This window comes from Herpailurus yagouaroundi, unplaced genomic scaffold (genome assembly GCF_014898765.1).
Source record: "Herpailurus yagouaroundi ecotype Mexico unplaced genomic scaffold, PumYag 198, whole genome shotgun sequence".
Taxonomy (NCBI): Eukaryota; Metazoa; Chordata; class Mammalia; order Carnivora; family Felidae; genus Herpailurus; species Herpailurus yagouaroundi.
In genome coordinates, this window is record NW_024412429.1 from 16,128,311 (window position 1) to 16,153,591 (window position 25,281).

The following is a 25,281-nucleotide window of genomic DNA, read 5'->3' on the forward strand; positions in this document are numbered from 1 at the left end:
ACGATCTCGCGGTCCGTGAGTTCAAGCCCCGCGTCGGGCTCTGCGCTGATGGCTCAGAGCCTGGAGCCTGCTTCGGATTCTGTGTCTCCCTCTCTCTCTGCCCCTCCCCCGTTCATGTTCTGTCTCTCTCTGTCTCAAAAATAAATAAACGTCAAAAAATAATTAAAAAAAAACACAAGGCAGAGAGCAGAGCAAGAAAGGTGGCAAGTTGTTGACTCTCAGCAGATAGTTCTCCTTTGATCTCCACCTCTAAGAGTAACCCAAGGACAGGGCGTGTGTGGCAGCTGCTGGCTAAGCCTCTGTGTGTCTGCATTTACAAAGAAAAGTCATCAATCAGGATGAAAGCAGAAGTAAAGATCAGAACTAGGGTCAGTATACAATGCAGCAAACTTTTTCTTTTGTTATCACTTCCATTCCCTGTTTTTATTAAAGCAAAATTATAGGGGAAGAGACCATCACCCAAAGCACAAATTATATTCTGGAAGATACTTACCATTATCACAAATAGGGAGAGGACAGAAAAGGTGTTTTCCCAAATCTGCATGGTTTGTTCAACAAATCTTTGCCACATTCTGGCTCTGTGTTAATTATGCTGTGCACCCAGGGATACAATTAGAGATTATCCTTGGCCCTGGGGAGGTCATCTGGTGGCAGACACATCCGGAGGCCAAAGTGGGCACACTCTAATGTAGCTCACTTCAGAAACTATCCGAGCTAGCCTCTGACAGCACAGGATGTGTGAAGGGGTCAGCCCTCCCAGTCCTCCCAGGGGGGCGCAAAGGAAGACAGTCCACGCAGAGGGAGTGCCGTGAGCAAAGGCAAGAAGGACAGGACAGTTGGTAAATGATGAGTTCCTTATATAGCTTCAAGTTCAGAGTACATGGCGAGAACAATGCAAGGGAAGGGACAGAGATGGTAACTGAAATGAGAACGAGAAGTATATATCTGAGGCTTTTGAATTTGAAGGATTTATTTTTTTTTTTCAACGTTTATTTATTTTTGGGACAGAGAGAGACAGAGCATGAACGGGCGAGGGGCAGAGAGAGAGGGAGACACAGAATCGGAAACAGGCTCCAGGCTCTGAGCCATCAGCCCAGAGCCCGACGCGGGGCTCGAACTCACGGGCCGCGAGATCGTGACCTGGCTGAAGTCGGACGCCTAACCGACTGCGCCACCCAGGCGCCCCATGAGGCTTTTGAATTTGAATGACCACTTAATAGCTTTGTAACAAATAACCCCATTAAAAAAAAACGGGCAAAAGGATCTACGTAGACATTTCTCTAAAGTACATACACAAATGTATACACAGTGAGCACCTGAAAAGACATTCAACATCATCAGCCATTAGGAAAATGCCAAACAAAACCATGAGATCCAATTTGCACCCACTAGGCGGGCTATAATCAAAAAGATGGCCAATAACAAGGAGTGGAGAAATCAGAACCTTTCTACATTGCTAGCGGAAATGTAAAATGGTGTAGCTGCTTTGGAAAACAGTCTAGCAGTTGTTCACAATGTTAAACATAGATTTACCATTATGACCCAGCAGCTCTACTCCTAGGTACATACATACCCAAGAGAAACAAACACCTACATCCACACAAAAACTTGCACAGGAATACTGACGACAGCATTATTCACAGTAGCCCAAACTAGAAGCAACCTAAATATCCATCAACTGATGCATGGAAAACTAAGTTAGGTATATCATACAATAGCATGTTATTCAGCAGTAAAAAAGGAATTAAGTATACATGCTATTACATGGATAAAGAATGAAAAAATTGCTAAGTGAAAGAAACTAGTCACCAAAGAGCACATACTGACATAAATTCACTTTTATTTACTTAATTTATTTTACTTGGGGGGGGGTGGTTCATGCAAGCTGGGGAGAGAGGCAGAGGGAGAATCCCAAGCAGGCTCCGTGCTCGGTGCAGAGCCCGATGTGGGGCTCGATCCCACAATCCTGGGATCACGACCTGAGGCAAGATCAAGAGTCAGACGCTCAACAACCGACTGAGCCAACCTGGTGCCTCTAATTCCATTTATGTGAAACATCCAGAATAGGCAAATTGACAGAAAGTGGACTAATGGGTGCCTAGAACCAGGGAGGTGGGGAGAGAGGGACTGACTGCTAACAGGTTTGGGGGTTCTTTAGGAGAGGATGGAAATGTTCTGAAATTCATGGTGGTGCTGGTGGTACAATCTGCCTCGGTCTGGGGGGCAGTGGGGGAGGGAGGGCAGGCCCAGCAGACAAACAGCCAGTAGAAGGACACCATAAGGACACCTCTCTTTCCTGAGAGGGAGGGGACAGGGGCGCATACACCAGAACAAGTACCGATACCACGTTCCTTCACGGCCTCCAAGAAACTCCCCACCCCCTTTCACTGCCTTTCCAAGATGGCCGTAACTTGGAGGAGAATCAACCAACAACCCAGAAGTCGCTTCTTTTTTCCTATGGCTGGAAGAGAGCAGGTGAAATCAAAGGGAGCGTTGTTCACCACTGTGACTCTAAAAGGCTTCAAGGTAATCTAAGGATGAGCTCAAAATTGCAGAAAGCGAGGAACACAGACACTGTCTCAATGACATTAGCAAGTCACATGCAGGATGGGTAGGTTCTCCTGGGCTCTGTCCCCATGCTATATACCCACACAAATACCAGCTAATTGAATCTTATGGTCCAGCTGAATTGGACATGTTTATATAGACATGGCTATTCTGACTCAAAGTCCTCAACAAATAATCTGAAGAGTTCCTCAAGGGGAATGTTGTAGACACCAAATGAGAGATACAGATTTATGTTTGAGAATGTTTACTGCTTGGGATGTACAATATTTAAAGAGCCGATGTGTCCCACTAGTAGGAAAATGGTGTATCTCATCCCTTCGGTGGAATATTTGGCAAAAACAACATATGTGAAGTAGTTGATAACAAGGAAAATGGCTACATCAATATATAAGTTCACACCTTTATTCAGCATAAAAGCAGGGTATAAACTATATATTGAATATAATCTCAATGTTGCTTTTATTACGTATGGTTTTTTTTTTAATTTTTTTTAACGTTTTATTTATTTTTGAGACAGAGAGAGACAGAGCATGAACGGGGGAGGGGCAGAGAGAGGGGGAGACACAGAATGGAAGCAGGCTCCAGGCTCCGAGCCATCAGCCCAGAGCCCGACGCGGGGCTCGAACCCACGGACTGCGAGATCGTGACCTGAGCTGAAGTCGGACGCTCAACCGACTGAGCCACCCAGGCGCCCCAACGTATGTATTTTTGAGAGAAAGAGCACAGACATGAGCGGGAGCAAGGCAGAGGGGGAGGGGGAGAGAGACTCCTAAGCCCACTTGGGGCTCAATCTCCTGACCCTGAGATCATGACCTGAGCAGAAATGGAGAGTCAGATGCTTAACAGAGAGAGCCATCCAGATGCCCCGCAATTTTGCTTTCTAAAATTCATATGTACCAAAAAGAATTAAAAGAAAAGAAAGAGAAGAAATAAGATAAAATAAAATGCTTATGTACCTGAGGCTGAGGAAGAAAACCCAGAAAGAAAAACAACAAAAGCCAACCACAGTGGAATTATGGGCAATCTCTATCTCAGTATTTTCCTACATTTTATAAATCTTCCATAACTTTGTTGCTTTTATGGCCAGAATGCGAGCATATTAGATGCCTGGCTCTGGGTTGGACAGGGTGGTCCAGCACTCCCAGACCCTGAATCTAGGAGTACTTCTGCTATTCTATAAAAGAAAGCACAGTGGTCCAAATGATCCTGATCTTCAACTCTCCAACCACTGGAACATATAAATTAGCGAGCTAAAAGCACATTAAATTTTCAGTGTGATCTTTTAAAAATTATGAAGTAAGAAAAACGTGCCTTACTACCAGATCTGGTTGGATACATGAACAGGAATCAATTATCTCCGGAATGCCTTGTGTTCAAATCTTCGATTCATCCTAAGCCTGAATATCTCTGTCTTTGGTATTGCCCAAAAGTAGAGTCTGAAAAGCTAGCTTCTAGTTCTGCTTCTGCTAACTATATGGCTAGGGGCAAAGTATTTAAGTCTCTGGGCTTCAACTGATTGGGGGAATAAATATGTCACCCAAAGTAATGTTATTCTGAGGTTAACACCAGCACTATTGAGTATATTTTAGAAGCAGAAAAAATGTTAGCTATTAACATTTATTAATATTTATCACTGTAAACCATGCATCTCTCAACAGGGGTGATATTGCTTTCAATGGAAAGAAAACTGGTTCATGAGGAGGAGGCTATGTGTATATAAGGCATAGATAGATAGATAGATAGATAGATAGATAGATAACCTAAACCGATACACAATTCATCTATGCTATTCAAATTTTAGTGGGTGCACTAGGAAAATATCTAAAAACATTCCTTTCTGGGGTGATAATGAAAAGAAGGTTGAGAAATAGTCTTTAATACAGATAAGCCGCATTTTAAAGAATTCTTTGAAAAATATTTCTGGAAAGGCAAGAGTGCTACTTTGTCATCAGTTTCTCAGAAATGTATGGTAATAAGAGAAGTATCATCTTGTGCTAGAAGTAATCATTCTGAGCACCTTTTCCTCTCGCTTTTCCAGAGAGGATCTTAATTTGCTTGGAGTCTTAACCAAAAGGAATCGGGGGGGGGGGGGGGGGGCCGGGGGGGCCAGGGGGACAAGCTGAAGGTAGCCTCGGAACAATAATGGTTATTTACCCCCCACCCCCACCCCAAGAACCCGCTGGCATTCCGCATCTGTCCTCCTGAATCACAGTGTGAATCCCCAAGCAAGCAACATATACAACTTCCAATTTTCTAATAGCCGCATCAAAATGAATCTGAAAAAATGAGGTTAACCTAGTATCAACATAATATTACGGCAACCTGTACTCAATATGAAAAATCACTAATGAGATAGTTTACATTCCTTTTTTTTTTTTTTTGTCCTAAGTCTTTGAAACCCAGTATGTATTTCACTCACAAAGCACAACTCAAATAGGATTAGCAAAATGTTCAAGTGCTATGTGGCTGCAGCACAGCTCTGAAACTACAAAATACTGAATGTTCCCCTCTTTCTGCGACTTTTCCAATGACAATCCTACCCTGCTTTAATCTCCTAGCTTTCTGGACAGAAATTACAAGACACCCAATCACAGAATTGCCCTCACTACCTCAGGGTCCAGTTTAGAGTTGACCCTTTCCACTCTCCTAGAATTATCTAGCATTAGCCCAGATCCTATAACAAGGCCCTTCCACTTCCCCATTACAAAGCCTTCCATGCAGGAATCCTCCCTTGGTTTAGCACTTAAATAAATCTAACTTGGTTGGACTACAGATGAGTTCCTGGTGGCCTCAATGTGGCAAGGAATTAAATTCCCATTGATGGATTTTAGTTGGTACACCTGTCTTTTTCGTCATCTCTTAATTTGTTAATATATTTGAGTTAATGTTTCAATCTATTACTTTTCCCACCAACTTTCATTATAATCATACACAATGAAAAAGTGCTTTCAATGATTTGTTTTCATCTAAAAGGTCAACTTACTAGTATATTTAGACCGGCTTCAAAAATAAATGCAAAGCAAAAATTGACATTTGCAGGAGAAATATATTTAATCGTGTAGTCACATGAATTACAATTTAGTTGCAAAGATGACTTTTTTTACAAATCTAGAGTGTGATAGTTAAAAGCATGTGCTTTTTTTTTTAAGTCAATGTAAAATTTACCGCTCAGATAAAGAGTAAATTCTGGATGACAGCAGGTTTAACTTCTACTCCCTCTAAGAAACATACTCCTGGATCACCAAGATTTAATGCATAAACTTCAAGGTCAGGAAAAGACAGAAAACATAAGAAATTTGACGTGGTAACTGGTTTGACCCCTCAATATACCTGTGTCCTAAACTATCAGTGGAAAAAGTAATTCAACTTACGCTATAGAAATCGCCTTTAAAAGCCTCAGACTGGGGCGCCTGGGTGGCTCAGTTGGTTGAGCGTCCGGCTTCGGCTCAGGAGCCAGGGGGCGAGGGAAATAGGAAGTTGTGGGGGGTTAAAAAAAATTTTTTTAACATTTATTTAGTTTTGAGAGGGTAGGAGGGGCAGAGAGCGAGGGAGACAGAGAATTCAAAGCAGGCTCTGTGCTGAGAGCCCGATCCTGACCTCAGCCGAAGTCTGTGGATCAACCGACTGAGCCACTCAGGCACCCCGGAAGTTGTTTTCAATGTACAGAAGTTCAGTTTTGCAAGATGAAAATGGTTTTGGAGACGGATAGTGGTGATGGCCGTACACGGGAATGTACTGAATGCCACCGATCTGGGTGCTTAAAAGTGGTTAGGCGGGCAAATTTTGTTATGTGTGTCATTTTTTAGTTAAAACAAAAAGACCCTAGGTCTCCCCTCCCACATTCTGCATCGCCAGACGCTCTTCACTTATCTACCCCAGAGGGACTGGAGTGCACCTGAGTCTGGGAGGTGGGGGAACAGACGCTCAAAGGCACACCAAAGCCCACTGTCCTGAAAAGCAAGTGGAGTTTATGCACACCGCTCCCAGACTCTCCCCTACTAGGCTCCAAAGAGGAGACTGAACACTCCAGAAAACAAAAGTCTTCTTGGGGCAATTTGACCAGCCCAAGAAAAGAGATGTTAAGATCAACCAGATCACCTTTCGGGGATGGACACATTGTCCCAGTAACACAAGTCCTAAACAATTTTTAAACATGACAAAACAGCCCCTGAATCAGACATGTAACAAAAACACCTATTATAAAAGACCAAAAAAAAAAAAAAAAAAAAAAAAAAAAAAAAGCAATTTGGAAGAGACTGAGACTATGCAGAGAAATAAACTTTCAAAGAAATCCTCAGAGAGATATTGCAGCCAAGAAAAAACAGTATACTTCAAAAATGAATTGTTTAGGAAAAAAATCAGTTCTTAGAAATTAAAAACAAAAATAACAAAGTTAAATCTAGTCTTAAGACATTTTCCCAGAAAACAGAGCCAAATACAAAGAGATAAATAATAGGGAAAAAAGGTTTTGATTAGGAACATTCTCGAAGGTCTAAAATCTGAATAAGAGTAATTCCAAAAAGACAACAAAGAAAAAGAGAGGAATGGATAAAATAATTTCCCAGAAGCGAAGGGCATGGGTTTCTCGACTGAAAGAACTCCTAAGAACCCAGCTTGTTGGATAAATGGATTCACATGGAGATCCATTGTTGCAAGATTTCCAGAAGACTTTAAGAAACCATGAGCCATCCAAGGGATTAAGAAGCAGATTCCAACAGTGATACACGTATCAAGACAACACTGACAGAATCCTAGTATGTCCGAGTGCATGAATGGAAATTAACACGACTGGGTGGATGTTTAAGGCCCACACTGGACACACATGAGAAAAATGCTTCTCTGTTGTAAAAAGTTCATTCCCTGAGCTTAGACAGTGAGGCCACTAGCTGGTGGCTCTGCAGGAAGCTACCAATGTACAAACTAAAGCATCTTTCATTCATTTGTGACAGGCAATGATTTGGAATTAAGTGGAGGTCATCTTACTGTCATCTTTAGCTACTGCATCAAATCATGCAAGGCTGTGTTGCTTATGATCACGATGAGTGAATGCCAAAGAGTGACTTTAATTCCAACATTAGAAATGCATCAAAGTGGGGCGCCTGGGTGGCGCAGTCGGTTAAGCGTCCGACTTCAGCCAGGTCACGATCTCGCGGTCCGTGAGTTCGAGCCCCGCGTCGGGCTCTGGGCTGACAGCTCGGAGCCTGGAGCCTGTTTCGGATTCTGTGTCTCCCTCTCTCTCTGCCCCTCCCCCATTCATGCTCTGTCTCTCTCTGTCCCAAAAATAAATAAATGTTGAAAAAAAAATTAAAAAAATAAAAAGAAAAATAAAAAAAAAAAAGAAAAAGAAATGCATCAAAGTATTTCTTCCCTCTATTTGGCTTTAGTTCGTTTAGCAACATCCTTGGTAAGGAGCCTCCTTCATTTGCTTCTCCATCAATACTTGTCTCCACTCCAAGCAATTCTTTCAGTACATCATACTTGGTATAAAGCAAACCGAGTTCTCACGTTTTCAAGAGGCTGAGGGGCGCCTGGGTGGCTCAGTCGGTGGAGCGTCCGACTTCGGCTCACGTCATGATCTCATGGTCTGTGAGTTCGAGCCCCGAGTCGGGGTCTGTGCTGACGGCCCGGAGCCTGGAGCCTGGAGCCTGCTTCGGATTCTGTGCCTCCCTCTCTCTCTGCCCCTCCCCTGCTCATGCTCTGTCTCTCTGTCTCAAAAATAAATAAAAACATTAAAAAAATAAAGAAAGAAAGAAGCTGAGAAATAAACTCCTCTTAAAAAGCAGGAATATTTATTTTTGTTTATTTTTTTAAATTTTTTAACGTTTATTTATTTTTGAAGGAGAGAGAGACAGAGTGTGAGTGGGGGAGGGGCAGAGAGAGAGGGAGACACAGAATCGGAAGCAGGCTCCAGGCTCCGAGCCGTCAGCCCAGAGCCCGACGCAGGGCTCGAACTCACGGACCTCGAGATCGTGACCTGAGTCAAAGTCGGACGCTTAACCGACTGAGCCACCCAGGTGCCCCAAAAAGCAGGAATATTTAAATTGAAACCCAGTTGTGCCTGGCAAGTTTCCATCAAGCACATGCATACTCGAAATACATAATAAGCACTGGCATTTTTCTTTAAACGTGAGACAGCTTATTTTCTCTGGAAATGTTTTGCCTAGAGAAGAAAAGATTAAAGGAAAGACAGGATAAATGTTTTCAAATACTTAGAGGGCTACCATGTGGAAAAAGGAGGTGAGTCCGTTCTATGTAGTTCCAGGAGGCAGTCCTGGGAACAGAGCAGAGCAGGTTTAAGCAGAAGAGCCGCCTGTATGGGGGGGCAGAAGCCTGGTCTAGACCACCTCCAAGTTCCCTTTCACTAAGGCCACTAAACCAGATTTTGCAGATCATGCAGGCAGGTGTTCGGGGCTGAACTGTGCCCTCTGCACAGTTAAAGCCTGAAACCCCCAGCATAGCAGAATGCGCCTGTATTTAGGGAGGTGATTAATTTAGAGAGAGATCCCTGTCATGGGCCAAATCCAACCTGACGGCATCCTTATAAAAAGCATGAGACACACAGAAGCCAGGGCTGTGCATACATAGGGGAAAGACTGAACACAGCCACAAGGAGAGCCAAGGAGAGGCCTCGGGGAAACTGAACCTGCGGACACCTTGAACTTGGGACTTCACAGCCTCGAGAGTTGTAAGAAAATAAATTTCTGTTTAAGCCACCTGTTCTGTACTATTTTGTTGGGACAGCCCTCGGAAACTGATACAGCCTGATACAAGGATAACCGCCTTGTGTTTGTCTGTCTCTAAACTCTGGTGTCCATGTTAAGACAGGTGAAAGCAACCAGTTCATTCGATTAACTAAACCTCCTATATGTTCCTCTTCACCAAAAAGAACTGCATACATGTTACTATCACACTACACTGACACTTCAAGGGCAGAAGCAGTTGGTAAACATACAAAGTATGGTATTCAGGAATAAGACTCACTCGACAGAATTTAAACCCAGAGACTGTATCTTCTGGAAGTTACCAAAGCATCCTCCTTTATATAACATAGGGACCTTGTGCTCGAGAATATACCATTGCTGGAACCATCCATCTGGGGGTTGCTATGTTAGGTGAAAACGGGATTGTTTTAGTTTTGTGAAGTTTATTTATCATCTCTCTATCCAACATGCAGCTTGAACTCACGGCCCCCAAATCAAGAGTCCTTCTTCCTCCATGCTCCTCCCTAAATTGGAACCACTTTAAAAATGAGTCAGTCTTTGAGAAAGCATCTAAAAGATTGTCGTTCAATAAATGAAATGGCTAAAATAATGTATTATTTCCAAATGGGCTTAGTCACAATTAAAGAACCATTAACCTTAGGCCACATCAGTCCCTCCAAGGGAAAGGATCTGAATCTTGGCAACTAACACAGACCAGCCTATTGACCGTCTCCCCTATGGGTTTCCTCAAGTGGACCACAACGTTGACCCTGCTTAGTGGACTCGACCAGCCTCAAACCTACAGCTATTTATAGGTAAGTCTTAAGGTTACTGCAACTTAAGGTTGAATGCCCATCTTCAGGACAAGTAGATATGGAATTTATCACTGTCACCCAGTGGGGACATAACCAATCCTATTATATAATTTCAATCTTCCATAAGGGGGAAAGACATCACCGTGTGGCCACATTTGTGAAGCTACGTATCTTTGTTTTATACCTAAATGATTATCTGTTGAGACATCTTGATTTTCCCCTCTTGAACTTGTTCATTAAATTAAAATTTCAAATATAGAAGTAGACTTTTTTTTTAAGATTTTTTTTTTTTTTTTTACTTTTAAGTAATCCCTACAGGCAATGTGGGGCTCAAACCTAAAACCCCGAGATCAAGAGTGATATATTCCACCGACTGACCCAGCCATGTGCCCCAAATCTAGAAGATGCCTTTTAAGTTTGGACAAAAAGGGGGCGCCAGGGTGGCTGAGTCAGTTAAGCACCTGACTTCAGCTCAGGTCATGAGCTCTGGGTCCTTGGGTTCGAGCCCTGCATTGGGCTCTGTGCTGACAGCTCAGAGCCTGGTGCCTGCTTTGGATTCTGTGTCTCCCTTTCCCTCTGCCCCTCCCCTGCTTACGCGCACACATGCACCCACTCTCTCTCACTCTCTCTCTCTCTCAAAAATAAACATTATAAAAAATTTTAAAAGAAGATTAGAGGAAAAAGAAAGTGTTTTCACAAAAGGGCATAATGGAATTACCAGGTAGATTCCCACCTGCCCAAGGTCACTTGGGTGTCTTCAGCGGCTAACCCATCATTTGGTTTTCAGTGTTTATATTACTGGTTAATTCTGATGTTACTCGGTCCTAGAATTTCAGAGTTGGCTGAGGATGCTGATTTTACATAGGAAAACTGATGATCAGTGAGATAAGGGGATACATTCAACTCAAGGTGACACACACAAAGAAACAGTGACTAAAACAGTGTCCCCATGTTTCTGTTGCCTAGAATAAACCGAGCATAAAAAGAACCAGAAGTCCTTCCTAGTCCTTTCCTCATACTCCATACCCTGACCACCATTTTTCACGTTAGAAGGAATAATAAAGGTTCATTGCACTGTCAGACTTGAATATAGTTCCAGGAAGAAATTCTTCCCTATAAGGGTTAGCTGTTAGTTAGCTGTTAATTACTAGGAAAAAAAAAAAAAAAAAAACAACCCTGGGGCGCCTTGTGGCTCAGTCAGTTAAGCTTCTGACTCTTGATTTAGGCTCAGGTCATGATCTCATGGTTTGTGAGATCAAGCCCCACGTTGGGCTCTCTGCCAGCACCCTGGAGACTGCTTGGGATTCTCTGTCTTGCCCCCTCTCTCTTCCCCTCCCTCGCTCACGTGTGCACACGTGCATGTGTGCACTCTCTCTCTCAAAATAAATAAATAAACATAAAGCAAAAAAACCCTGTGTTTCTTTAAAGATGAAAGCAATAGTTATCTGTCAATGGCATAATTTCAGAGAGGCATTCTAAAAACATCCCTGTAAAAAACATGAATAAAAACCGGTTCCCAGAAACTGCAAACTACAGTACTCTCTTGCTGACGTTCAAGTCTTATTTTATGAGTGTTCCCTCTAGTTTTCAAAACATTACAAAACAGGATACAGCTTGAGAAAATGTCAGGCAATAACACTGTATTCGAACCAAAGCAGGGGTGGGAGGGATGCTCCTCTTTGTCTACTGAGCACTCACGAGGGATAGCATTCCTGAGTCCTCATTTCATCACGATCAACCCCTGAATAATCTAGAGTAAGCACCTGTAAGAACACGGCATGGTGTGCTGGGAAGGATCCAGCTTTGTTAGTGCTGATGCACCAAAGGAAAGGAGGTCTGGGGTAAATCCATTAAGTTGCACAAAGGTGAAAGACTAATAGATCCTCCTCTCTCATGAGTAAATGTTAACTCGTTAGTTAATGTCAACTTAAACATGCCTTCACGTGTCCAAGTATTTGTTGAGCACTTACTATGTATCAGACACTGTTTAAATATTTACTTATTTTTGGGAGAGGGCCAAGGGGGGAGGGGGGGGGGGGGCGGTGGGGGGGAACAGAGGATCTGAAGCAGGCTCTGCACTGACAGGCTGGCAGCAGATGTGGGACCGTGAGATCATGACCTGTGGGACCGTGAGATCATGACCTGAGCTGAAGTCGGATGCTCAACCAGCTGAGCCACCCAGGTGCTCCCAGACAGTTCAGACTTGGGGGATTCAGCATTGAACCATATGGACTAGACCTCCCCCCCCCAAGAAATCTCTGCCCGTGGTTCCTGTATTTTAGCAGAAGTGGAGGCAAGAGACAGGCATAGTCAACGTGACATGTTGACAACCCAATGTGGGAAAAAATAAAGGAGGAATGGAGGGTAGTAATTTGGGCAACAGGCATGACTTCGTGAGAATACTAACAAGGTACCAATTATGTCATAAATTGAAATAGAAAAGGGATGATGGAATCCTGTTTCTTCACAGTTAAGAATGGTGGGGGGGGGGGGGTCATCCTCTAACAGAGACTTGGAAAGGATCTTAGGTACTCGCTGTCCAGATAAAGTTCTTAAGTGATCAAAAAGCAAAGAACTACCGGTAATTCCAGAATGGACTTTCTGTAAGGTAACAAGGTCCTCGGGGAAGGTTGTGATCACTTGGCAGTCAGAAACATTTTGGCTTTTCCGAATCCCAAAGGCACTAAACGCCAAAATCTGGCAGGTTTCAAACAGCAAACTTAATAAAAGCTAAGACAGTGACATTAAGCACCATTAGGAAAACGAAATTGTCCATAAGGTTGCAAATTAAGCTTCTAGATAACTTGAGCGATGGATACCCCGTTTTTGTTACGGTATCAGGGAGACAATATCCAGACGCTGTAGCAAAGTGGAATCCTGCAGAATGTAAGAAACACATTCTCTAAAAGACTTCTGTTTTAAGTGACATTTGGGGTTTTCCTGTTTTTACATTTTTCTTGGCGTTTCCCAGGATTGCCTCTGGATCCCAGCAATGACCCTCCTTACCGTTCTGATCAGCTTAACAAAGCTGGCTGCTACTCAGAATGCTGCTGGCTCCAGTGTGGCAAATGTCAGGAGCAGAGCCCCGACTACCGCTCCATTGTCGCTGGTGTAAACATCCTCATTCGGGGCACGTGACCAGTATAAACGCACACGTGAACAAAAATTTAAAAGCAAAAAAAGATTTGTTTACTCACAAAAACAAATGTGACCTGTGGAGACGGAAAAATCATGGCATTCATGTGCTTTACGTTTGCCGTGTCTGCTTTGCAGAAAGGCAAATCTCAAAGAGGAAACAGAAATGACTGCCTTATAAATGATAAGTCCAAATGCATGAAGATCTGAGACAATCAATCGATAATATGCACATGGCAATGAGTGGAGTAGGTACTTTATTTCATAAAAATATATCATCTAAATAAGGAAGGTCTTAAGTTTTTTGATTTTGTAATATTGAATTTTCCCATCTGGAAAAAAAAAAATAATCTGTGCAACAGATACTAAGGCTACAATTTTTTTTTTTTTTTTGAGTCGGAAAGTTTTAATTTGCAAAAGTTTTAAATCTAAAATTGGACCTGGACCAATCTGTAATGTTTTAAAAATCATTCTTGCTGAGGCATTTAATTCATAGAAAATCCATAAGCCACAGACTATGAAAAAATGACAGTTTGGGACAGAGAGGGCTCTTTATTTTATTTCATTTATTTATTTATTTATTTTTTAACGTTTATTTATTTTTGAGACAGAGAGAGACAGAGCATGAATGGGAGAGGGTCAGAGAGAGGGAGACACAGAATCCGAAACAGGCTCCAGGCTCTGAGCTGTCAGCCCAGAGCCCGACGCGGGGCTTGAACTCACTGACCTCGAGATCATGACCTGAGCCGAAGTCGGACGCTTAACCAACTGAGCCACCCAGGCGTCCCGAGAGGGCTCTTTAAAAATCTTTTCAACAGAAGCAGATTTTCCATAGAACTAATGGCACTCGTGCAACCACTGTGAATGCTGGGGATAACATGGCATGATAAATTTTTTTTTCTTTTTTTTTAAGTTTATTTTGAGAGAGAGAGAAAGAGAAAGAGAGAGAGAGAGAGAGAGAGAGAGAGAGAATGTGAACCAGGAAGGGGCAAACAGAGAGGAAGAGAGAATCCCAAACATACTCCGTGCTGTCAGCACACAGCCTGACGCAGGGCTCGATCTCATGACCACAAGAACACGACCTGAGCCGAAATCAAGAGTCAGATGCTTAACCGACTGGGCCACCCAGGCACCCCAAGAGAATTTTCTAATTGGGAAAAGGTTGTGGTTCTACAGAAGCAGTTTTGATAAATGGTAAACCACCCAAAAAGAATTCAGAAGGGGTAAATCTCCAAGGCTAAAGTAATTTGTTGTGAATTGTTTTTTTCTTTATTTTAATAATTATTTGTTTTCAACTCTGACTGTCTGCTTTCTAAAAGATGGCCCGTGAAATTACATAATCTTCAAGTCCTCTACAAAATACCTATATACATATTTAACCCTGCTGCACAGATTAGCATTTAGGAAGAAGTTCCTTTTTTGTGTCATTTATGGAAAGTTTACAAGGAAACAGGATTCCATTTTCATTCTAGGAAGAAGATTGGTTCTGAATTACCACTATTCCTGGTTTTAGCAAGAAAACAAGCAAGTTAAGGTCAGAAAATATTTTCACTTCTGGCTCTGTCTAAATATAGTCGGCCACTTTAATTTTTTTTTTAAATGTTTATTTCTGAGAGAGAAAGAAAGAGAGAGAGAGCAAGCAGGGAAGGGGCAGAGAGAGAGAGAGGGGAGACACAGAATCTAAAGCAGGCTCCAGGCTCTGAGCTGTCAGCACAGAACCCAATGCGGGGCTCGAACCCACAACCTCGACATCATGATGTAAGCTGAAATCAGATGCCCAACAGGCTGAACCACCCAGATGCCCCTTGGCCACTTTAAGTTAAAAACCCTCTAGCAGGGGGCACCTGGGTGGCTCAGTCTGTTAAGCATCCAACTTCGGCTCAGGTCATGATCTCCCAGTTTGTGAGTTCGAGCCCCACGGTGAGCTTTGTGCGGACAGGTCAGAGCCTGGAGCCCGCTTCTGATTCTGTTGTCTCTCTCTGTCCCTCGCCTGCTCACACTCTGTCTCTCTGTCTCAAAAATAAACAAACATTAAGAAACTTCTAGCAGGAATGGCCCTTGTTCACAGTTTTCTCCCGTTAATTGATCCATTTATGGCAGAACCAACACTGTTGGTCAATTCTCCAAGGGAACAAGACGGGTCAGATCTATTCTTACTGTTGTGGACAGGAGTGGAAACCCAGGTCCCCCAAATCCTATAATTAAGTGTTACGCACCAAATCATGCCTTTGTTTACATTATCGTAAGCATCGCTGGGGAAGAGATTTTCTGGAAATAACCATAAAATATAGCCTTAGGCTATCACTGCCCAAAAGAATAGCATGAAAAAATATTTTTTTAATAATTTGCCCTAAAGACTGTCCGTATTTACAGTGCCAGGCAAGTAAAAGGGAGAAGAAAAAAAACCAGTGTACCAAGCTCCCTTGGAGACCCTAGTAAGTCAATGAATGACAGTTCATCCTAAAAGCAGGGCCTCAGGTGGTGGCCTTTGCAGCCCTAGGCCCCCTGCCTGTCTTTTCGTAGGTGACAAGGCCTTTTCAGGCCTTTTGAAGGGCAAGGTATATTAACTGCCACTTTTCTTGCAGGGAGGTGTTGGATATTTGCTCAAGCCCCAAGGCCATGATCAGAAGCCTAGGTCAGCCTAGGGAGACAATGGAATGATCTTCTGCTAAGGCATGTCCTTGATCCTTCTCTGCCTTCTGCTGATCGCATCCATCAGCCAGCGTCAGATAGGAAGCCTGCCTGACCCAGGCTCTCCCTTGGTGGTGTATTTCAGTGATCCCACATTGCTACTAAATATTCCTCAAGTGCACTGTGCTTTCACAGCCCGGTTATCTAGTACACTTTCCTTGCTGGGTTTTCATTCTATTCTTTGCTCAGAAGACACTGTCCTAACAGACAAGGCTTTGGACGTGCTCAGCACAGTGAAGGCACAGCAGTTAAGAGTTCACGCTTGAGAATCTGCTGATCTGGGTTTGAACCTTGAGAACAATAGTACCCGCCTCGTTAAAGACCACACTGCACAAAAGGCACAGATCCAGGACCCAGAGGAAAAGCTTGCGAAGTGTTGGCTGTTATTATTCTACTCACTTTGGCTCTCATCCCTTGTCAACAAACCTAACCCCTACCCTGCCTCCGTCCCCAGATCTTATCCACCCTTGGATCTCAAATGATTGCACCACCAGAACGGAGGGCAGCTCTCACTCCTTGCAAAACTCACATGATAACCACCACGCTGCTTTGTCTTAACCTTCCTTTGATCCTTCTATAGACCCGCTTCTTGTCGTCCCCCCAACCCCGCCACCAGTGGTGGGTCGTTTCTCAGTTTGTTCATCTTCCCTGAAGCACCGAGCACAGTTGGCTTGGCCATAGAAGGCTCCCAACCTGCTGTGGCTTGACTCGATTCAAAAGTTGCCATGGGAAGGACAAAGCCCGGGCCTTTGGAATTTGAGTTGGGGCCATTCCAATTATTTTGGTAGAGATGATTTGAAACTTTCACACCGGGTCATGCAAATCCTCCCTTCTGTGAGACTGTATATATTTCTAACGTTATATTGTGCCTGTGGTGTTCTATAAAGATCAGTATTCCCACCAACTTCAAAAGCAGCTCGCTGCTTGAAGTAGCTCCATGGGGGTATTGAGCAAGAAGAGAAACAGGTTCCACATGTTAGGAGAGTCTCATTTAACCAAGGCCATGGCCAGTCTCCTTTCATGGGGCTTTCCCCTACATTTGTCTTATTTATGTTGCATAGAAGACGCAATTCACTGCATGCCAAATCATCATTTCATATGTCTTCTAGAGTGGTTGTGAAATTATCCCTTTGTTTACGATTGAATGGAAGGAGGAGACACAGGAAGTTTCTTCTTCAACCTGTGGCCCTTCCACAGAGAAGGGTGCTCGGTCAAGGTACTTGATTCTGACCCTAATGACCCTAAACCATGGTCCTTGCTACCTCGAGGGGGCTGACTCGAACTAGGTGACAATGTGGTGAAAGATTCGCTTTCTAGTAACCACCCCCGTGGGACCTGGTAGTCTCAAGAGCTAGAAAACACGCAACACATCGTAGCCTGGGCAAAGAGAAGCGTGCATCCTGAAACATACACAACTAGAAAAATCTGTGCGAGAGGAGGCTACTCTCCAGAGTGAGAGAGACTGACTCTTAAAGCAACCAGGACTCTGGGGTTTCCAACAAGAATTCACAGGAATGACAGTGAACACCAGACGAGTAGTTGAGAGAAGGCAAAAAAAAAAAGTTCCAGATAAAAATATCTAAGAAACATGAAACGTGACTTCACTCCTACACCTAAGTATAGAGAAATATTTCCCTTTGGAACCAATTGATCGCTTTTGTTGTCGAAATCAGGCAACCCCAGGCGGGACGTTCTATATTCTTCCCAGGCCTGTTTTCCTTGTTTTGCACGGATTCGTTGCAGGCGTCGTCCACCCTCCAGCCCCTGCTTCTGCCCAGAGCCCGAAGAGGCAGCTTACCATCTGTGACAGGGACTTCTTCTTCCTGGCCATTCAGGGCTCCCTCCTGGGGGCTGAAATCTTCTTCCTCAGCTAAGCCATTGGCAGGAGACAGCTGACCATTCTTCTGGAGGAGCTACACGGAAAGCAAAACCATGTAAACTTCAATGACGATGAAGATTTAAGTCTTTTATTACGCTGCATGATCCCGCTACCTTACAAAAGGTCCCGGGCGCAGATACGGCTTTGTATCAGGGCAAATGTGTGCACCACTCCTTCATCCATTCACTCACCTAAATGCCATCCCTAACATACAGCCCAGTCCTATCGAATATACAACGAGTAAGTCAGGTGTGGTCCAAGCCCCCTTGAGCTTACAAACTTCCATCAAAAGCAGACTTCAAGAAAAAAATGTTGTTTTCTTTAAAGCAACGTTTTTCCTTGTGTTTAGATGCAGGTTATACATTTGACCAGAGTATACCTAAGTGACAATATGACCTTCCCAGGCGAAAGGGCAGACATGTAAATAAACAATTATGGAAACTGTCATGGTGGAGAAACACAAGTCACAATAAACAGAGGAGCCCCAACCTATGGGGTGTTGGGAGAAAAGGGAGTACGGATAAAGCTGAGACTGAAGTTCCCACGTGATGGGCGTATGAGAAAAGAAAGGTACAGGGGAGGCAGAGAAGGGGGGCAAATTAGGAACCCCATGGTTTGAAGACCAGTGTACTCAGAGACAAGAGAACAAAGAAGAGATGCGTCACACATGCTTTTCCGAGTCAGTTTTTTCTTTAAAATGTTACTAAAATGGACATTGGTCCTCTAACCCGGAGAATACCCTATGCAAATGATGTTTTCAGTTGCAAAAATAGTAGACATATAGATATACCGTTATTTTGTTTTAATGTTTATTTATTTCTGAGACAGAGACAGACAGAGCATGAACAGAGCATGAGCAGAGAGAGGGAGAGAGGGAGACAAAGAATCCGAAGCAGGCTCCAGGCTCCAAGCTGTCAGCACAGAGCCCGACACGGGGCTCTAATTCACGGACCTGAGCTGAAGTCGGATGCTTAACCGACTGAGCTACCCAGGCGCTCCTATATTATTATTATTATTATTTTTTAAACCTGAGAATATAGGTAAAAAGTGTTAAGGCTCTTACAAAAATAGCTCAATAACCATTTAGGAACCTCAGGATGTCAACAATGCTTTACAATCCGCACACATTTCCCAGTATCTGAAAACCAATGTAGGCAGGTGCTGTTATTTCCATTTCACAGCAGGGAACAGTGGAACCCAGTGGGATCACAGAGGGTGGGGGTTGGCGGGCCACAGATCCTACAGCTCAGACGGAAGCACCACAGCCCGAAGGCCAGCACTCCCCACCAAGAACTTCCAGGGTTTTTTCCACAGCACTACAGATTGCTGAAGGACCTGTTGCGGTGCGTAACGATAAAATGGCACTAAGAGGGGCGCCTGGGTGGCTCAGTCGGTTGAGCGTCCAACTTCGGCTCAGGTCATGATCTCACGGCTCGTGAGTTCGAGCCCCGCGTCGGGCTCTGTGCTGATGGCTCGGAGCCTGGAGCCTGATTCTGTGTCTCCCTCTCTCTCTGCCCCTCCCCTGCTCATGCTCTGTCTCACCCTGTCTCAAAAATAAATAAAAACATTAAGACAAAAATTAAAAAAAAAAAAAATGGCACTAAGAGTATTCCGCAGTCTCCAGACCCGCCCAGCCCAAAGAAATCTCCGGGCCCACCACTCCCCTTGGCATCAGTCCGTGCTGCTTACAGGCTAGCAGCGCACATTGGCCAAACCACTGACTTTGATTGCAGCCTTGAAGGGACAGCAGGTTCAAGACATGTCAATCGGGAAGTCTTGAACTGAGCTAAATTGATTTCACCTGGCTGTTGCCGGCTCCCAGCAAAGCTGCCCTTCGGCGGCACGGGCTGCCTCCTGAAATAATACCACTGCACTTTAATACTTACTCCACAGATGGAAGAGTCGGCTTCAAAATGCCCACGCTGAGTCTACTTATGAGAATGCTCAGATTACATTTCCACTTAAAGTCTTCTCTTACCCAACTATGAAAGATAGGAGTCTGAAATGAAACCTAAAGACAAAAGTGGGGGTGAGGGTGGGGAGGGAGGTCTCCACAATGCCCATCAGCAAAAAGGTCAGCGTTTAAGAGTATTTGGACTAAATATCACTGGTTATGTGAACACGTCCAAGTCAGATTTGATTAGCAACATGAAGAAGAGGCAGGAGGAAAGCAGGGAACGTATATTATTGCGAGCTCCGCAGAAATCCCGTGGATCTTCAATCTAAAAAATGCTTGATGTGCATGCACCATGATGTGCAAACTAAATGGGGAGCATGAGAAAGCAGTGTGTTGTCTTAAGTTTATTTATTTTGAGAGACAGAGATAGCATGAGTAGGGGAGGGGCAGAGAGAGAGAGAGAGGAATAGAGAGAGAGAATCCCAAGCAGGCTCAGTGCTGCCAGCACAGGGCCCCAGGCAGGGCTTGAGCTCACGAAACCACAAGACTGTGCGTGACCTGAGCCAAAACCAAGAGTCGGCCGCTCAACGGACTGAGCCACCCAGGCACCCTAAGAAAGCAGTTTTAATGCCTCAATTTTTCAATGCAATAAACGTTGGGCAACTGTGCCCCTTGTTTAGGAACCAACAGTTTGAAGTTTTACCGTTTAGAATCCTACAGAATTTCCATAATTCCTGGAAGAGTTCTCATAATTCTTTACGAATTGTCAAACTCAAGCTATCTTTACCCAGAGCCAAACTGAGTGTTTTTAAATGCAAAACATCTACAGGACACAGGCACAAACTTTCCTCTCCTCGTAAATGTTACATACATATAATGAAGTACATTAAATAACATCAGATGAGTCTTAAAATCTGACATTACTTGCTAGCCCTCCTTATACCCAAAGTGTGATGATTATGGATTAGTTATTTCCAGTGACCACAGGACCCTGTCCCTATTTCCAAAAAGCACTTGATGGATTAACGTTGGTACCAGACAATATATGACAGGGATATTATTGAAACTGAGTTTTGAGCCAATTTTGTTACAAGCATAGCTTGAGTCTCAAAGCGAGTGGGCCACCCAAGCTTTGACCCCCACGGGCGATACCCCCCAAGTGAACATTCACAGCCCAGGAGACACCAACACTCCACACAAAAATGGGACTTCATTCCTAGCCATATTCGGATATTTCCACCATTCTGTGTTTTGCTTAGAGATGCTGTTTACATAATCTTGTGGAAGGAAAAACTCACTTTTGTCTGTGACAAAAATAGTGTTTTTGTTTTCCTTTTTTCCCAACCCCAACCATTTACACAGTTGATACTACTGTTAAAGTTCCAGGTGCTTCTGAGAGTTACCAATAAATTAAGGTCACCTCAAATTGTAAGAAACCTAACCCACTGTTCCTTAACATTTAAGTCCTTTCTGTCTTTTCTTATGTGTATATGTATTTATAAGCATTTTTTTTTTTCAACGTTTATTTATTTTTGGGACAGAGAGAGACAGAGCATGAACGGGGGAGGGGCAGAGAGAGAGGGAGACACAGAATCGGAAACAGGCTCCAGGCTCTGAGCCATCAGCCCAGAGCCCGACGCGGGGCTCGAACTCACGGACCGCGAGATCGTGACCTGGCTGAAGTCGGACGCTTAACCGACTGCGCCACCCAGGCGCCCCTATAAGCATTTTTTAAAAAAGGGAGAATACATGTTTTATGCCTGATTATTTCGTACATAGTGGATGCATTTCGTTGTCAATTAGCACCTATCTGAGTTGTCCTCAGCCATTCTCTTTTGTCTGTAATTCAAATGCCCACAGAAGACAAGGATTGATTTATCAGTTACACTGAAGGAGGCAGTCGCACAACTTAGTGACACGGGAGGTGAATGTCGGAGCCGGATGTAGTGTTACGGGTCATCTACTTCAGGGAGGAAAGCAGTGTCGGGACTCAAGTTTCCAGAAAAGAAAAAGCGGAAATTTCTACTCCCTTCTTTCATTCTGAAGCTTCCTCACTCAGCTTTCTCCAACCCTTCTGTACTTACTTCTACACTTGTACAAACACAGAGATAGACACTAGACTTAAAAGACATGCTCTCTGCATTTGAACATAGGGAGCACCAGAAAACCTCTATTCCCACTGGATCTGTGCTTCAAAAAGTGTAAACACCTCTTTTGAGCAAATCAAAACCCTAAATGTTTTCAAGCTTATATCCTTTGAGTGGGTCAGCCAGAGTTTATTCCCGTGAAGCATTCCCACATTACGACTAAACAAGCTTTAAAAAACATCTCAGTGCCTCCAGCAGCATTTTCCTCTCGTTCCTAGAAGATTTTGGAATCTCCAAAATGGCAGCCGGGACACTGCAGAAAGAAACTACCAGACTTCGTTCCTCTTCCTCCTCCACTGGACTGCCCACGACTTGCTCTGAGCCCCTTTGCAGAGTGAGCAGTGGGAGTCTCAAACTCTTTTCTCTCTTTTTGTTTTTTTTTTTTAAATTTTTTTTTTCAACATTTATTTATTTTTGGGACAGAGAGAGACAGAGCATGAATGGGGGAGGGGCAGAGAGAGAGGGAGACACAGAATCGGAAACAGGCTCCAGGCTCCGAGCCATCAGCCCAGAGCCCGACGCGGGGCTCGAACTCACGGAGCGCGAGATCGTGACCTGGCTGAAGTCGGACGCTTAACCGACTGCGCCACCCAGGCGCCCCTAGCTGATATTTTTTCTTTGTAAAACTTTCAAGAGTTTAAGTTAACTTTAAATGCAATTCGATGGCAGTTTTAGGTCTCTCAGTTACGATATAGAAAGCTGGTTTGCTTTGATTAAAACGAAGGTCGGTTATTCTTTTCACACTAATTAAAGACATACTAGATCTTTTGAATGCTCAGAAGGTTTTTGTCCTATATGCAGAGTCTGTGGTGACCAAAGAGGACGTACAGTGTTATCTAGAGAGCGAGATTTCAAGTCCCTTTTGGAACTGTGCCTGATAAACAGTCCTCCAGGAGAGGAAGGAATGCAAAGAATGCTTAAGTATTCAGGGAACTAGGTCATGGTTTAAAGTATTACATTTGTCAGAGAAAGTTTCTCAAGCCGTCCCTATGATCCTTGGCTCCTTGCTTCGTCCTTACCCAGTGTGCTTTAGTCTTCCGGCAAATTAAGTGCCTGGATTCACTTCTCAGCCTCTAGGAGGGCTGGTCTAGAAGTAGCAGACCACCTTGCAACACCAAAACAAAGGTAAGGCTCTAGGTTAGTGACTGGGAAGCCATAGATGTGATTAAGTGGGTTTTATTTATTTTTTTCCTTAATTGCATGATCTCAGACTCAAAATTTTTATTTAAAGAGTATGTATGCAAGCGATAGTAGGCTATGCATAGGTATATTTACAAAGAAAGGGAAAAGCAGAGAGTTCCTTTTAAGTGAACAGGGGTTGGGGGGGGGGAGGGTCTTTCTTTGCAGTGGGTGTTAAGCACCTCAGGGGACCAGCCCGGTTTCCTGCAACTACATGTGGCCACAGTGCCCACAGTTTATTGTGGACTTAAGCTCATGGAAACCGTACTGTAGCTGAGTGTTGGACAAGGGGCACGGCCGTGACAGGTCCGGAGGCAAGAGGGAGCACAGACTGAGGTACCAGGAAGGGGGACACAGAGGATGCAATGCATGGAGTGTCCCCACAAAATTCATGTGCGGAAACCGGAACGCTCGGTGTGATGGTATTAAAGAGATGGGGCCTTGGGGAGGTGATGGGTCATGAAGGTGAGCCATCGTGGAGCCATCGTGGAGCCATCGTGATCGTGTTAGTTACCTCACAAGAAGAGGCAGGTGGGTGGCTTTCTCGCTCCCTGCCACGTGAGAATAGGATGAGGAGACAGCCCTCTCAGCGGGACCCAGATTGGCCCCCCACCTTCACCTTGGACTCCCTGCCTCCAGGACTGTGTGAAAAATACACATTTGTTGTCTAAGCCCCGGTCGTTTGTCATAGCAGCCCGAGCCAAGATCGAGGAAATAGAATCTATGGTGAATTGTTGAAGAACGGAGACCCTTCAGAGGGGGCAAGAACGTAGAAAAATAGTACAATAATAATAAAAATTGAAAAGTGATGAAATGGGGCCGCCTACTCTTCCTTAACTGCAGGACTTGGCCACATCTTTAGTATGTTGGTAATTATTAATTACGCCTCTCCAAAAGGGGACACATAGTAGGCCTCTTTATGCAAACGCAGTTGAAAAAAGCTGGGCAAGAGAAGAGAGCGTAGCTGGAAGAGGGGTTGAGGAGAGCCCAGGGAGGCACTTGAGGCCCTGCTGTGATCAACATTGAATTCTGGGTGCGGCGTCTGCATTTATTGTGATGGGTAGTGTGGAGCCAATAATTAGTTGGGATCTACGCCCGCATCTGTTAGCATGTAGACGGGGACCGCAAATTTAACAGTTATTCCTAATCTGAGACTGAGACAATAATTCTAATGTATTAGGGAAATGTATTCTTTTTTGGTGGGGGGCACAGGAAGGATGGGTTTTCGTTTCATTCATGTAAAAATGATGGTATTTTTTTTATATATTTAAAAAAAATTCTTTTTAAACATTTATTTTTGAGGCACAGAGCACGAGTGGGGGAGGGGCAGAGAGAGGAGGCGACACAAAATCCGAAAGAGGCTCCAGCGGCTCTGAGCGGTCAGCGCAGAGCCCGAGGCAGGGCTTGAACCCCTCAACCGTGAGATCATGACTTGACCCAAAGTCGGACGCTCAACTGACTGACTGAGCCACCCAGATGCCCCCCTGAGCCACCCAGATGCCCCTTATGTATCTGATTTTTTTTTTTTTAATTTTTTTTTTCAACGTTTATTTATTTTTGGGACAGAGAGAGACAGAGCATGAACGGGGGAGGAGCAGAGAGAGAGGGAGACACAGAATCGGAAACAGGCTCCAGGCCCTGAGCCATCAGCCCAGAGCCTGACGCGGGGCTCGAACTCACGGACCGCGAGATCGTGACCTGGCTGAAGTCGGACGCTTAACCGACTGCGCCACCCAGGCGCCCCTGTATCTGATTTTTAAATGAGCCACATGTAGAGAAATTCCTCCTCTCTGGTTAAACTGGGAAAATAGGGGCTATGTCCCAGCTTTTAAATGTATGTTATTTGGGAAATGCCTCAGATCATCCTGAGATGAAATATTTCATATTTTCCTATCCTTAGTAAGTGATGTCTAGACTTGCTAATGGTGGGGGGGAGGGCCAAGAAAGAAGTAGAAAATTGAGGTAACAGTAAGGATCATTAAAATTTGGGGGGCTGACAAATGTCCATCGACAGATGAATGGATAAACAAGATGTGGTATGTATACACACACACACACACACATATATGTATATATACATACACACATATATATGTATACGTATATACATACATATATGTACATATGTGCATATATATGTACACGTATACATATATATATGTACGTGTATATATATGTATGTATATAGTGGAGTATTACTCGGCAATCAAAAAATGAAATCTTGCCATTTGCAACTACATGGATGGAACCAGAGGGTATTATGCTAAGC

The 25,281-nt window shown here is 44.0% G+C and overlaps 1 protein-coding gene across 2 annotated transcripts in view; it reads right to left on the reverse strand.

Moving 5' to 3' along the window:
* Positions 1–25,281, reverse strand: part of AKAP12 (A-kinase anchoring protein 12) — a 105,468-nt gene that overhangs the window by 28,261 nt on the left and 51,926 nt on the right. For both annotated transcript variants that reach the window (XM_040448887.1, XM_040448888.1), the window contains exon 2: positions 17,709–17,823. In XM_040448887.1, the coding sequence (XP_040304821.1) occupies positions 17,709–17,823 (115 nt within the window). The remainder of the gene's footprint in view (positions 1–17,708; positions 17,824–25,281) is intronic.